Source organism: Nothoprocta perdicaria, unplaced genomic scaffold (genome assembly GCF_003342845.1).
Source record: "Nothoprocta perdicaria isolate Ctin4 unplaced genomic scaffold, notPer1 scaffold_19, whole genome shotgun sequence".
Lineage (NCBI taxonomy): Eukaryota > Metazoa > Chordata > Aves > Tinamiformes > Tinamidae > Nothoprocta > Nothoprocta perdicaria.
The window spans coordinates 2,116,129-2,131,148 of NW_020455093.1; the positions used below are offsets into that span (position 1 = coordinate 2,116,129).

General features: G+C 38.4%; 1 protein-coding gene across 2 annotated transcripts in view; it reads right to left on the reverse strand.

The window, feature by feature from the left end:
- The window catches only part of LPIN1 (lipin 1), a 40,777-nt gene that overhangs the window by 17,622 nt on the left and 8,135 nt on the right, over nt 1–15,020 (reverse strand). For both annotated transcript variants that reach the window (XM_026037087.1, XM_026037088.1), the window contains exons 3-10: nt 13,737–13,832; nt 12,403–12,737; nt 11,914–12,033; nt 6,875–7,004; nt 4,435–4,744; nt 2,613–2,706; nt 1,071–1,258; nt 204–297 (exon numbers count right to left, since the gene is read on the reverse strand). In XM_026037087.1, the coding sequence (XP_025892872.1) occupies nt 204–297; nt 1,071–1,258; nt 2,613–2,706; nt 4,435–4,744; nt 6,875–7,004; nt 11,914–12,033; nt 12,403–12,737; nt 13,737–13,832 (1,367 nt within the window). The remainder of the gene's footprint in view (nt 1–203; nt 298–1,070; nt 1,259–2,612; nt 2,707–4,434; nt 4,745–6,874; nt 7,005–11,913; nt 12,034–12,402; nt 12,738–13,736; nt 13,833–15,020) is intronic.

A 15,020-nucleotide genomic window follows, 5' to 3' on the forward strand; every position in this document is an offset into this window, starting at 1 on the left:
ACTCATCTGAAACAGCTCTTCATTTTCACTTTAAACAGGAGAATTAAGAAGCTGAATTCAGAGGAGATTTGACTTTTTCTGCGTGAATCTACAGTACGAACATTCAAAACCTACTTCTCAGCTATGGTGAAACTGGCATTTAAGTGCCAAAAGTAATATTTCTGTTACAACAACAAAGTATGTTTCTCTTAAAATATACTTACTTATTTCCAATTTTGATCACAAGGTTAGGGTCATCGATGATAGCAGGATTGTCCACAAACTGCTGATATGTTACTGCATGTTCTAAGAACTCTTCTGTTGAGAAAAAAAACACATCTGTAAAGCCTGCACCTGTAAATATTTGGGATGGGTCAATCTAAACCTAAATCAATCTAATCTCTTCACACATCTCAAACATTTAGGTTTCACATCCAGGGTCAGTCCTTTATTACTGAGGTGATGACATTAGCAGTAATATGAAAGTAGTATGTTCAGAGCTTCTCAGAAGATCATGACTGTTTCTTTCTAAGTTGCTGGGTGTCTTCAGAAGAGAAGCTAAGAGAAAGCCTGAGGAGGCAACTCTGGGGAGCAGGGTGGAAATCAGGCTTGTAAGCAAGTTATGGAAGTGCCTTGTCATTCCTTCCAATCATCCTCTGTCTGAGCTAGGAGCAGGAATTGATGGGCTTAACATATATGCAAACTCATAGTAAAAAAACTAATTTGTACAGACTTTACAAAATATGCCCATCCCTGAGGAGCCACTGAGACATCCAAAACATGGATGTCTGAACAAACACCCTTTCTACTACCTGTGATTCCTTACACAAAATCCASAGTTAACAAGTGGATTGAATTTTCAGAACAAAAGATAGCTCCTATAAATCACAGTATGTGACTCGAGTAAAAAATCAAAAGTCCCATATCAGTTTACTATTTTAAAAAATTCTAGGAAATTTCTTCTTTCTGACCAAGWACTATTTTCCCAGCAAGTTCTACGGTACAGCCACAGGAGGGCACTGCTTCCTTGGCCAGTGAAGCTTAGACTTGGCTGACAGCATGTCCCTGTAACGGAGAAGGACGTTCTGTACCTTTGGTTATTTCTTTGTTTTCAGTAAGACCTCCACAGAGAGAAACAGCAATGGAAGGCAGATCTCTAATTCCATCCGAGACACTTTCCACACCACTGTCAACACCTGAGCTCCCAAAGGACTGAGGGGATTGACTGGCTGACCGCGGCCCATTGTCATTTCCATTCTTGCTTTGGACATTATCCCCACTGAAAAAGAAAAAATCAGGCATTCAAACTTCGTATTTTCATCTCCACATGTTCTCCTTTCAGCAAGCAGAATTTACATCTGAAACACACATAGGAAAATCATATCCTACCTAAAAGAAATGAACTTCCTTTTGCCATAAAATTTAAACAGAGTAAAATAAGCTTCACTACACACTCAAAAAACATTTTGTTTCTAATTCTTTGCTTAAACTGGGTGGGTATGACTGTAGCTTAATTTATTTATATAAGACAGGAAAAACAGAACAATAAACTGCACAAATTTAGTAGACAGAGTAACATCATGATAAGCAGAGTTTATACCAAAAGAATTATTCCTGCACAGGAAAAGAATAAAAATATTATTTTATTCTCAAATCTCTATTAATTATATAAGCTGACAGCTGAATTCACAACAAAGAATGTATAAGCTTGTCTGCTTGTTTATGTTTATGTGACATATATACACAACATGTATAAATATGTAAAGATTCTACATACAAACAATTAGAATTAATTAATGTAGAGGCACCTCCCTAAATAATTCTACCAGTTTAAAATCTGTGTTCCTACAGATAATTACCAGAATGTAATGTAGCTCATCAAATTCTGCTTTACATTCCAGACTTACAGGAATGCATTTGAGAAGAGAACTGAAATCTAACCTTTTTCAATACATATTACTAATCTCTTTTTTATTAAAATGCTAATATTACAACAGTTTAAGCAAGCAACAGAGAAAAATAAACTATGCAAGCTACTTTAGTTGCTGCTCAATGACTTTAATCAGGTTGCTAGAACCTTTCCATATGATATRGAAAGAACACGATATGTTAAAAGAGGTTCTAACAGAGGTTAAAACAAATTGAAAATTATATATTTGGSGCGAAATATTTTCAAAAAATGCATCTCATGCAAAAATGATCTTCTASCATTCATATTTATAAGTGATCACCTACATTAGAACAATGCCAGTGCAATAATTTCATTCKAATACTATTAACAGGCAACTATGTTATTCGAGGTAATAAGCAAGGACATGTTGGGGGGTGTGTGTGTGTGTGTATATATATATAACTCCCAAGGCCAACTGCTCTCCCAGGACATATAAGTAACACTCACAAACATCAGTGTACATTACATAACAATCCACAATCAATATATGGTATTTAATTGACCAAAATGGAAAGTCAAATTGAAACACAAATGGAAAGCTCTCCAAAAGTTCTAACTCTCCTGTCTACAGGAGTTTTATTTTCCTTTATCTTTTYATCTTGTTCTTATAAAGAGTTTGTTGTAAATATGGAAGAATAATATTGCCATTTGAACAGTAAAAATATGAACAAACAACTTATACTTTTTGGGGAAATAAAGTGCAGCAACTTCTGGATCCATGTCAGTGAGGTCATCTAAATAGACACCGTCAGCACCCAGATGCCGGCTTCGTTTGTCTGCGAGGGATAGCACAAACAAGCCTATTAATTAATATTATCTGAGTAACAAGCCCAAATTATTATTGTCATATAACTAGTTATTTGAAAAATAAAAAAGCAGGTAAGTTATAACACTACATAAAGTGCAATTGGCTAAARCAGCAGGGCCAGAAGATTAAAAACTGGTCACTAATATTTGCTGTTAATACTCTGAATGCACAAACGAGATAAAGGAGGCTTAATTTTGTAAAGTGCTGAAGCCTCACAAGAGAAAAACAGTGGGACTTAGAAGTCAGTGGTCACCAGAGAAAAGAAGACAGCAAAATGAAAACTTTCTGGCCTATTTACATAGGTCTAAAATCACACTAAGGTCATCAAAGCATTTAATCTCAAAAAAAAAAAAAATTCAATCCATCTTTCCACAAGGGAAATAACACAGTAATACACTATAAACTACAATTAAACTACTGAAAATTAAGTATTCCATGAGTCCATGCAGCCTTGTAGGAGACACATAAGACAGGAGAGACCTGAAGCCAGTCCTCCTCAATGTCAGATTATTATGAACACAGTGTCATCTGTATCAAGTTCAGGAAGGGAGAATGCAGGGAGGAAGGGGACAGGCTGTTCTCACTGGTGGCCAGCGATAGGACGAGGGGTAATGGCCACAAACTGAAGCATAAGAAGTTCCGTCTCCAGRTGAGGAGCAACWTCTTTACTGTTAGGGTAACAGAGCAGTGGAACAGGCTGCCCAGGGAGGTTGTGGAGTCTCCTACTCTGGAGGTCTTCAAAACCCRCCTGGATGCCACMCTGTGCCACATGCTSTAGGTGTGCCTGCTTGAGCAGRAAGGTTGGACTAGATGATCTGTAGAGGTCCCTTCCAACCTTAAATATTCTGAAATATTCTGAAATATTCTGAAATCTCTGTCCTGTATATCCAAAAAAGTAACTAACTGCTCTAAGGCAAAATCCTCATTTGGAATTCATTCAAAAATACTCTGCTTAGCATTGTCGGAATGCTCAACACGAAATTTCAGAAAAAGAGTATGTAGAGTAAGCAGAGTAAAGATGTGGAACATAAGGGGAAATAGCTAAGAAATTTCTTCATATGTTTACTGATGAGGAACAACTTTACAAATTAAATCATATAGGGTTAAAGTAATTATAGAATAATTAAGACTCGAGATGTAAAATCTGTAAGTAAATAAATTTCATGTGACGTCTCCAACACTTAGAATAAAGTAGTATGCTACCGATCGCAAATATCAGCAAGTGGAAAAGCATACTTTTACATATTGTGGTATTTCAGAGATACTTGTTACATCTCATAAATTCAAGACAATATATATACAACACAGAACTTAATTTTCTCATGTGAAACAAAACTATTACATAATTTTAAATATATATTTTCAGTCTGCTGTTCACACAAAAGRCATAATGCAATTTTGAACTGGTGTATGGAGGTTCCACAAGTAACAGCAAGACAAAGTAACTCAGAAATCAGGACAGCAGTTGACCCAGCGGATCTACGCTATGCTCGTACCAACAACTGAAAACTCTGAATCTGTGAAATCAAACGAAGTTGAAGCAAGTGCAGCTTTACTCTTAAATACAAAGCCGCTTATCCTTTTTCACATCTGAAAATGTCGTAAGGGCACAGGTTAATTCATATGAAAGTGATTTATCACTATGAAATCCAAAGGCAAAATCATGTATATTACAGTGCAGAATCAACAGCTTTACCTTTCCTTCTGGAAGGAGAATCTGTCTTGCCAACTGGTTGGGCTGTACAAGCAGCAGCTTGTCTTATTTCTTCATTGGCAGGCAATGGTGCTACAGATGCTACTGGAGACTCTATCTCTGACTTATTTGTCTCAACTGGCAAGGGCTCAGTTTCATCAGCAGTTGCTGCATCTGCTTGTTCAAGGGTAGGATGAGGAGACACAGTGCTAAACTCCTCTACAGGAGTACTCTGGATGACCCGAAAATGAGTGTYTTCAGATGGATCTACATCTACCACGCTGACTTCCTTTGTTTTGAGCAGGGAAGTGGCCTGTGAGGAAAAATAAACGGACTGGTAGAATGAAAAATTCTTAGGAAAATGAAAGAGACTGAACAGTTTAACCTGTTCTACACATTCCCACTTTATTTCAAGGTCAATTGGAGTTAAAAGCATTTCCTGAGGCACTGGCTAAGGCTCTTAAGATGATTCATTTGCCCATTCACTGAGCAGAAAGCCACAGCTAGGCAAGCTAGACTCCACAGAGCACAGAAGACCTGCACCCTGCTGGACTTCTGGATGTCCAATTCTCTTGCGCCGCAAGCTCAGGAAAGGTTTGTTCCCAGCGTGTCCCACTGCATACTCACACACACAGATAGACAGACAGACACACACACACACACACACACGCATCCCACAGCTCTCTCCTCTGCACTTCCCACCTCAATTCCTCTGTTTCATTTGGAAGGTAACCCCTACACACATGAGAAAGGAGTGCAGTCTGGCGTCCTTGCACAAGCAGGATGCTCATGGACAGTAGCACTCTGGTGGCTCTTCTATAACCCAGATTAAGGTTTTAAATCAYTTTGTAGGCACAATCCTAGGTGCCTAGGTAAGGCATGATCASAGTAACTCAGAGGAGTTTGACTAGGGACATAAGAAGTGAGCGTAGAAGGGAAAGATCCACAAGTAAGATTTGCAGTACACAGCAGGCTACGTGATGGGGTTAAAAATGAAACACCTACTAACCTGTGTCTACTAACACAAGGCCCTAAATCTCAGACWGGAATTGCCAATTTGAAACTCCTACCTGGTTCTCTGCACGTAAATCAGTTCTTTGTGTATAGAAAATGACTCTCCATTTACTTGCAAAATATGTGAGGAGAATMATGTGGGGATAAAACACATTAAGTGACATGACAGTTCATCCTCTGCCTACTAAAAAAGAGGTCAGAGTTCTCCTGAAGCAAACAAGAAACCTGTATTCCCGACTACTGGCTCCTGATAGTGCACTATTATATAAACAGCACTCAGAACTAGCAACAGGAGAACATGAGTGTTCCTTCCAAGGAGGATATCCGTATTCCTGGGCTGCAAAGTGGCCTCTGTTTTTTCAGTCTGTTCCTGTCCCTATCACCCCTGCAGTCCTTCCCGCAGGGAAGCCACGCTTCAACAGAAGGTGTAAAAAGCAGCACCATCCCCACACTGGCAGTTACAATATGTCTTTGGAACTTCATTTCTCTCATCCTGAGGCAGGTGGAGATAGGCAGGCTATCCAAAGGAGCCAGCACGTGACCCATGGTGTACCCAGCACAGGGCTRCAGTGCCGCACGCAAGGCGAGGCTGCTGCTGCCAAAACACAGATCCCGCCATCAAACTGCGCCCCTGAAAGCCAAACAGCTTCCGGCAGGAGATGGCACCGAGCCGGTCAGCTCGGCCAAAGGAGAGCAGATACAGAACTGCAGGTGCTCCTCTGGGTGCTCACCCACCCAAACGGCCAGTTCTCATCTTTGTGAATCACACTGCTAACACCATGAACTGATTTCCACTTAAAGTTCTCTACATATTTCAGCGACCCAGATGATTGTTTTGCTTTTTTCTTCTAGGCCACTTACATCTGTAACTTGTACAGACTCGGATATTTTTGAATTTTCTACCATATATCACCTGTCCTAACAGAAACTGTGGGACAGCAGACTTTTCTGCACCTCTTAAAAGGCACGGTTAGTGACCAAGCTATCTACAGTGCAGAACGGCAAAAATAACGTTACAGAAACATGTTCRAGATTCAACCTGCAAATGTATGGGCTTAAATAATTTAAATTAACAAATAAAGCTACTGTCCTCTCATCTCCTGTTAGTATAAGTGTTTCCTCTTTGAGCTTCATCTCAAGCAACCTTCTCCAGAACTATCTAAATCATCCTGGAATCAGTTTGGCCTCACAAATTGATTCATTTTGTCTTACTTCTTCATTGTAATACATATTAGCTTCTCCTGATCTTTTCAAGTCTCTCCAGTGCTCAGATCCTAACTTTGATGTAATTTTCTTATATAACATTTTAGGCTTCTATGTAAAACCAAAACTGAACTCCCTTTTCAGCAGTCTGCAATAAAAATAAGCACATTGGCCACAGTAAAGAACACTTGATGTTGGCAAGAATTAAACAAAGTGCATTGGATACCTTTGCTGCCTGGGGAAGCTCTCCCCAAGCCCAGTGCATCTGTGGATTATTCTTCAGTCCTCCTCTGTCCGTAGGTTTACTGACTAATTCTGAATCACTTTTAGGAGTAGGAGGGCGTGAACCTGATGGGCTGGAGAAAAACAAACAAAAGAGAACTTTTATAAAAATATTACAAAAATAGAAGCCCAGAATATGGCATACAGCATCTGTATTTCAAAAGCAACTGTAACACACTAAACACTTCAATTCAAATCACTGAAAATCTACCTAATACTCAACCAATTGAGACTATGAAAGTGTGATACACCTGTTCAAGCAGTTTAGGAGTCTCTTAAACTGACACTCAGAGGGGTCTCACCTCTCACGATTTTTTAATCAGTGCYATAATACAGACAGGATTTGAGAAGCTGAGAGAGATAGGATAGGGAAACTATTGACCTGAGCATTTGAGGAATATTTTTGTTTTTCTGCAGGTGACAAAGCAATGGAGAGGGCACCAGCAGCAGTAGATGAACAGATGTCAGTACTGCCATAATGGATGCAAAGTGCAGTAATGATTCACAGACATCAACAAGCCATTTGGTCCTGATTAGGTAGTAAGATAGTCTAAGGAATCCAGTTGACARCTTCCTCCTCCTGACTTGTCTAGTTCTACCCTTGGATAGATGTTTATATGTTCATCAGCAGCTGTATGCAGAATATGACTCTTCCCAGTGGAAAACAAACTGTCTCACTGGCTCCAGGAAAACATCATACTTAATTATTAAATTAGTAAATTATCATTCTGCAGCATTTTTATGTGATGAACTCAGGAACAAAACATATCAAGTCAGCTACTAATAAGCGACTCCCTGGTTTCAAGGTCAAAAGGAACAACTCTGATTATTTATCCTGCCTTTCTGCATAAGGCGAACCATATAATTTCACCCAGAAACCACTGAACAACCTTTTTCTTTTTTTTTTTTTTCAGTCATAGCATGTATTTGGCAGGCACATGAAAACTGCATTTAAAACTACAAGCAACAAATGAATACACAACATTTCTAGATCAAAAGATCAGACCTGATTCACCTTAACTGGCATAAAGAAAAAAGCTTCTAGTCTGAAAATGCCTAGTCCTATTTGACTTACTCTTTACCTTCTGGATAAACTGAATACTCAGACCGACTTSTCTCTTTTAATGTAAAGTAGTACTGCAGGCCTCATTAGTAAGAAATCCACTGCACGTAAGCAAATAATTACTCTCATACAAGAAGCTTTTAAAAATCAGTGGATTTCACATCTGAAAACCAGCTGGTGAATCTAAGCTATTAGGTTGTAAAGGGCACCAATGTGGAAGATCTATTTTTAACTCAAAGATTTCAAATATTTATGTGTCTTCAGGGCATAACTTGCCATTTCATATACACGAATGAATCAATATCTAAAGATTCAAGAAATGTCTAAYGGGATTTTCAATCTTTTCTATATTTCCCACTGACAAGTTTGTAAAATTTACAGTATTTTCCACAAATCTAAAACCCATTGGTATCTTGGCAATTATGAGCTGAGGCACTGAGGAAACCTTAGCAGGCAATAATAATGATAATAGTAATTCTAATGAAACTTTAAGTCTGTCCCCTCAGCCCCAAAACCTTCTGTTCCACTATTTTTTTCTGAAAGTTRTATTTTAATATACCCACAACAGAGCATGGAATAAATCCAGATTGCTCAAACATGCTCATGTAAGTGCTGGAAAAGGAGAGTACGTCAGTGCAGGCAGAGCTCTGTTCGGAGGATGCTCTCTCTGTGAAAGCAAAACACTCCATTATTCATATAACAGCCTAGGCTTGCTGTTCAAAGAGGATATAGCTCAGGTATACCAATGAGACAGAAGGCACAACATGAGAAACACTCACTCTTCCAAAATAGAGAGTATATACTATCGCCTAAACTTTCGACACAAATACCACAGAGATGTGTGTAGTCTGCTTCTTTAAATGACCTTTTCATATACAATGAAGTATAAGGTTTTCCAACGAGCAGTATATTGTATCTTCAAAGTCCTTTTCACTTGATTTCTTCTTGGACCATTGGACCATAACTATCATCGTTACCTTATTTTACAGATCCAAACACTCAATCACAGGACTATATTTTTCTGTTTATATGAAAGAATACTAAAGCACTCTCCTTCTATATAGCAAGTAGAATGTAAGCTGGAATTTTYCATGCCAGCCACAAACATCAATATTGGGTGGGYAGTGTGCTGAGAAGACTCATCTTTCAGTTATAAGAACAATATTTTAAAAAAGAAATCTTTTCTTTTTTATTCATATTCCATGTTTTTTAACACTCAGTAACTACTCTCTCCAAATAATATTCTTCTGGAGTAGCAAAAATAATCTCTCTAGTCTACAGATGCAAATGGAAATTCTACCTACTATGGTCCTGTCTGGATACTTCCTGTTTTGATACTTCTGCCTTTGTACATAATGCCAGATAGTGTCTCCTTCTTCTACAGTGGGACTATTTTAACCACCTTGTATTATTGCCACCAGAATGAAATGAAATGAAAYTGGGGACTAATAAAGCTAACATTGCCCATATATATTTTTAGCTCAATAAAGTTAAATTAAATCCTGGATTAACATTATGCTTGCACAGATCAACAGGGTTGAATACCAAGGCCATGTAGGATTTGTAGCGCAGTAATAGTATGCTTGGATCAGATATTCTTACCAGGTTCTTTATTTCTTACACAATCAACATGTTTGTGCCCCAGGCTGAACTAGGYTTTCACTTCTGTGCAACTCCTTTATTAAGTCAGACAGTGACTGAGCCTAGGTGAAGTTATCCCAGTTTCCACGGATTGCTACAGCTCCTGCAGATCAAACTAGAGCACAAGACTACACGAGACAAACACCGCATATGAATGAAGGGGAAGTTCACCTCATCTACAAGTTGAACTCYCAGAGCTCATCTAATCTGCTCAGATTAGAAAATCTGATGCACATCCCATAAACAGCGAATATTTGTGTCAAGGTCCTAGGTATTCCTTAACTTTAGCAGCTGTAACTTCACCGAATGCAATCTAATATTACAGAGTAAGGAACCTGGCCTGTGTTTGGCAGTTCTGCAACARCAAACGACACTGATCTCGGCAGCGTTTCCTACTAAGTCCTCAGCGAGCAGCAGCATGTCCTCCGAAAAAAGTCCTAGCCAAGTGCCCTGTGGCCAAATAAATGGGGGAAGGGTACTCAGAAAAAAAAGTCATGTATCTGCCACAACAGGAGCTGAAAGCCTCTGAGCCATTTCTGAGTGACCATAATAGGGTTCTGTAATTCACACACAAGAAAACAATTGCAGAGACACAGAGGACCATATTTAGGCAAGAATTAGAGTGTTTTAGCTGGGCATCTAGATTGCAGGGCAGGTGCAGTCGTAAGCCATCCAGATCACAGCTCCTTTCCATAAAAAACACAGGAACAGCGTGACTGCCCCAGGGCCTCGCCCTGACTTGGTGCTATAACATGGCCAAGTTCCAGCAGCAGAAACCAGGAAGCCCCAAAGATTTTCCGTTTTAGGCTCTGGGAAGCCTCAGAAAATTTCAGTTTAGACACAGCCTTAGGTACCTAACATGGCATCTGCACTGAGATAAGCAACAAGCAATTTACACTTTACTGAAGCATTAATGCAGAACCGTAGAGGTTCTGCATTTTCAGACACCTACATTAGTTGATTTAACTTTGCTGCTACAACTTCTCTCCACTGACTGCAGAGAAAGGGTCTGGCTGCAGCAGATCTGGCTGTTGAGTCTTGAAACATCTTGAATTTAAGACATCATAAAGAACATGTACTTACTTTCAGCTTTTTAGAAGAGTGTCTACAGCCAGAAGAAGCCTAYACTACAGCAAAAGCTTGTATCTTCCCCTCCCTTTACTCACACGCCAAGAGAAGTTTGTCGTTGGCACTGGACCTCTCCCATTATAAGTTTCACTCTCCTTATTTCTCACTTAATTTTTGCGCCTTTTTTTTTTGTGTTTACTTTTGCACTGTATACAAAACTAAGTACCTCAGGAAAATCATGGGGTAGGCATGTCACTGAAATAGGTATTAGCTCTGAAAAGATGCATGGAAATTTCAATCTGCAAGGAAATATAAGTTTTCACTAGCTAAGGTTTGAATGGAGTATTTTCATATAATCTTAATCAACTCTTTTTTAAACTGTGGTTTTCATTGCCCTGATGTTACTTTAGATATGGCCATTCAATGCATAATTCCTTGAGGCAACTTACCTGCAGGCAATGCCTACAAAAGAAACAAGCAGAGGAAGTGGTTTTAAATGTCACTTTCTCCTTATGCTTTTAGATTAGAGGTAAGCGCAGTTATAAGTACAATAAAGATCCCATACTGTTAATGTGTTAAAAGATTAACGAGCAGCCCAGAAAAGAGGGAGAACAASTGTTCTACCTGTCTGGAGGAGAAAAGTGAGAAGATTGATGAGGGCAAGAGTTAGATAGGCCTCCGTCTGCTGGAACGGTGAGAAGAGAGGACTGCCCTGTGCAAACTATAAGCTTACTGCACAGCACATTAGGAAAAATGGGGAAAAAAAAGTGTCATTATAAACAAATGTTTATTAATGTAAGTTCTGTGCATTTACCACATGAATTCTGGAATTTGCAAGTTCCGAAGTAGTAAAGATATGTCTAAATAGAAGTCCTTACACAGTGTGTACTTTTAGGGATACATCTACTGTATAATGTTTATGTAATGTTTATGTTCTCTACGGTATTTATTTGCATGCACTGATATCAGCAGATCTAAATAGTCCTCAGAGTTTGGGTACCTGCATTTGTACGCTTGCATTCACTGAATTATGGACAGAGCTAATCTGAAATTGTTGTGCATTATCCAATTTCAAATATAAAAAGAATTCATCCAACAGCTGCCAGTGACTATGCTTGATGCCAGGGCTTTTACTAAGACTTCATGTAGCACTGTATATAAGAAATTAATGCAAAGAGGAGAACTTAGAAATTTATTATTGCAAATAGTACCTTTGAAGAGGTGACCATTCTCCATCTGAATGAGGGTATGATGCAGACTGAGAAAATGTAGCAATTGCAGGAGTCTTTACCTCAGATACTTCATCGATACACACTTCTGGAACAGGGATCCTAAATATAAGGAAAAATGTGAGAGTTAAACTGTACTTCATTAGCCAAATGTCATATATTCCAGTTAATTAAAAAAACTAATGGAGGTAAGAATTAGTCTAAGTTGAACTAAACAAAGAGAGAGATGTGCCATCTTATCCCCATCTTCTGGTTCACAGAGTGATTGAAGATTGTTGCTATGTTTCAGTGTCATTTTCCTTATTTCTGACATGTACATTCCTGCCAGCCTGCTAGTCTAAAGCTTTTGCTTAATGAAACATGTTCCTCAATGATGATACTGACATGACAGAATTCACTCTCAGAAGATGTGGAATGGAACATGAACCCAGTATTAGGTCTCCACTACACATCTCAGTACCACTGCAATACCTTGAATTGTCCAACGGTTCTTTTTCTTCTTCTGAACTAATCTCCATAGGAAACATATCCTCATCTTCTGATGTATCTCCATTGTCTTCCCGTTTTAAACTGTCCATTTTATGAGCAGACTTCCTCCTCTTTTTCCTCCTTTTTTTCACAGAACTACAGGCCACAGAGGTTTCAATAGTGGGCTGGGATCCATGGACTTGGGGTGGTACTTGTGAGGATACACTGGAGTCCAGGTTTCTTATCCTGTCTACAGAATTCCTCTTCAGCTGAGTTTCCATTAGAGAAGTTCCCTCAGAAAGAATGGGGGATGTAGAGAGATGATAAGGAATTACCTCCTGAAAAAGAAATCCAAACCACATGACATTCTTAGTTCCTTGGGAAGTCATAAATATGGTTCTTAATTTAGTCACTAATAAGTAATATAGTCTAGAGAACATCAATATGATCCTACAGGACAGGTAAATTCATCAGCTGCACAATGTCCTTACACAATCAGGTCATGGGAACATCCTATTAAGCAGTAATATAAACACATCTCTAGATAAACACATGGAAGCTACTGCTAGCATTTTTTCAGTCACCAAATAACTGCTACTTTACGAAGGTTTTAAATACAAAGGCATGGAGATGAAAAACACACACAAACACAATTATCACCTAAAATTAATATTACGGTACTCAATTACTATTTTTAAAGTCCAATAAATCCTGGACAGGAACAAAAATTATTGGGGATATCTGAAGAGAAATGCCTGTAAAAGGCTTTGTTGAAATGTTGGTATAACATGTTAATGGTGGACTATTCAAATCTAGTGCGACTACAGCTTATACTAACTGGTATTTAAGCACAGAGCTGAACTGCAAGGCATTCTCATTTCATTACAATTCCACATGAAGAGAAGTTGCAAAATCATGTCTTTAACAAGTGCTATCATTACTATATGCACAGACGTGTAGAGGACATGTGCACTTCTATATGCACGATCTGCTTGCTGTGCATATTCAACTAAATATTTCTGCAAAGAATAAGTCCATGGACATATTAACCTCTTTTGTACACATCTCTGGAGCATGCATTAAGTATTGTTCGCACATACAAGCATGCAAAAGAACTAAAAAATAGACTTGAGTTTATGATGACTACCTTGTTTACATTTTTTTCAAATCATATTGACTCAAAAAATGAAATATCTGCTTATTAACAAATGTACAAAACCTTTTGAAAATATAAGCTGGATATAGGTGTGTTTTTCTATAAAATCTCTAAATTGAAAATCAAATTGAAGAAGTAGGCACCAAGTATTTAATAAACTAGTACTAGTTTTGACTCTTACCTGATCGTTATCCATCTCCTGTACAAAAAAGGCCTCTCCATTGTCTCCTAGCTTCATGTGCAAATCTACAGCTTCTCCATTAATTTCTATGTCAACCTTGAAAAAAAGATATATATTCTTAAATGATAACAAAGTTATTTAGTTAGCTCCTGTTCAGCTCTCCTGTATGTATCACTAACCAAACAAACACTAAATATGGACCTCACTTCWTTATTTTCCCTACTTCCCTGCAAACCTGTGCCTTGTCACATGTTTTCTAAATGGTTCAGCTCATTCCTGGCTTGCTCCTTCAGTCAGCAACACACAGTCATTACATAAAGTTCAGTATCTTTTTAAATGTAATTCTAGATGCTTCATTAACCTCATATATATTTGCTATCTTTTAATTCATAACCTAATTGTGCACTGTGTGAGAAGTAATTCTTCATGCAAATTCTTAATGTTGCCTTTCAAAATCATTAATCACATTCACACAATGGTTGAGGTTGGAAGGGACCTCTGGAGATCATGTAGTCCAACCCCCCTGCTCCAGCAGGGATACCTAGAMCACAGGMCGCAGGGTKTCATCCACACAGGTTTGGAAGATGTCCAGGAAAGGAGACTTCACAACCTCTCTGTTCCAGGGCTCTGTCACCCTCATAGGACAGAAATTCTTCCTCACATGGAGATGGAACTGCCTGTGTTTTAATTTTTTACCCATTACTGCTTGTTGTGTCACTAACAGATTAAAATCTCTACACAGTTGCTATCTCTTTTTAATGTTTACCTGAACTCTATACAGTCTCAGCTATTTCCATTTCTTCTCAAGAAGAGCTCTCTCTTTGTCTCTGACCATTTTTGTCACCATTTTCTTTTTTCATTGTCATTTTCTGAGACTAGGATAACAGTGTGATATGAGAAATTGCCAATGACTAATACAGGATATATTATTTTAAGACCTAACTACATATAGTCTACATTCTCACGTAGCTGTAACTGTTCAGCTGAAGCACCTGTATGCCATATACCCTGTTATATATATATATTTGTGTATATATATACACACATACACACACCCCCCCCACCCCTATATACCTTGTTCCATTCTTATCTGAATCRTAAAGGAATACCAGTGTTTAGGAAGGGTTAAACTGGAAAAGTTTACCATAGCTACAATATTCCTTATGGATATATACCCTATAATATACCTATAGAAATACTGCATGTATGTAGTCACTGGCAATTTCTCATATCACACTGTCAAGTCATCAAATTTGGTCATGTTTCCCTAAAGTTCCTCCCTGC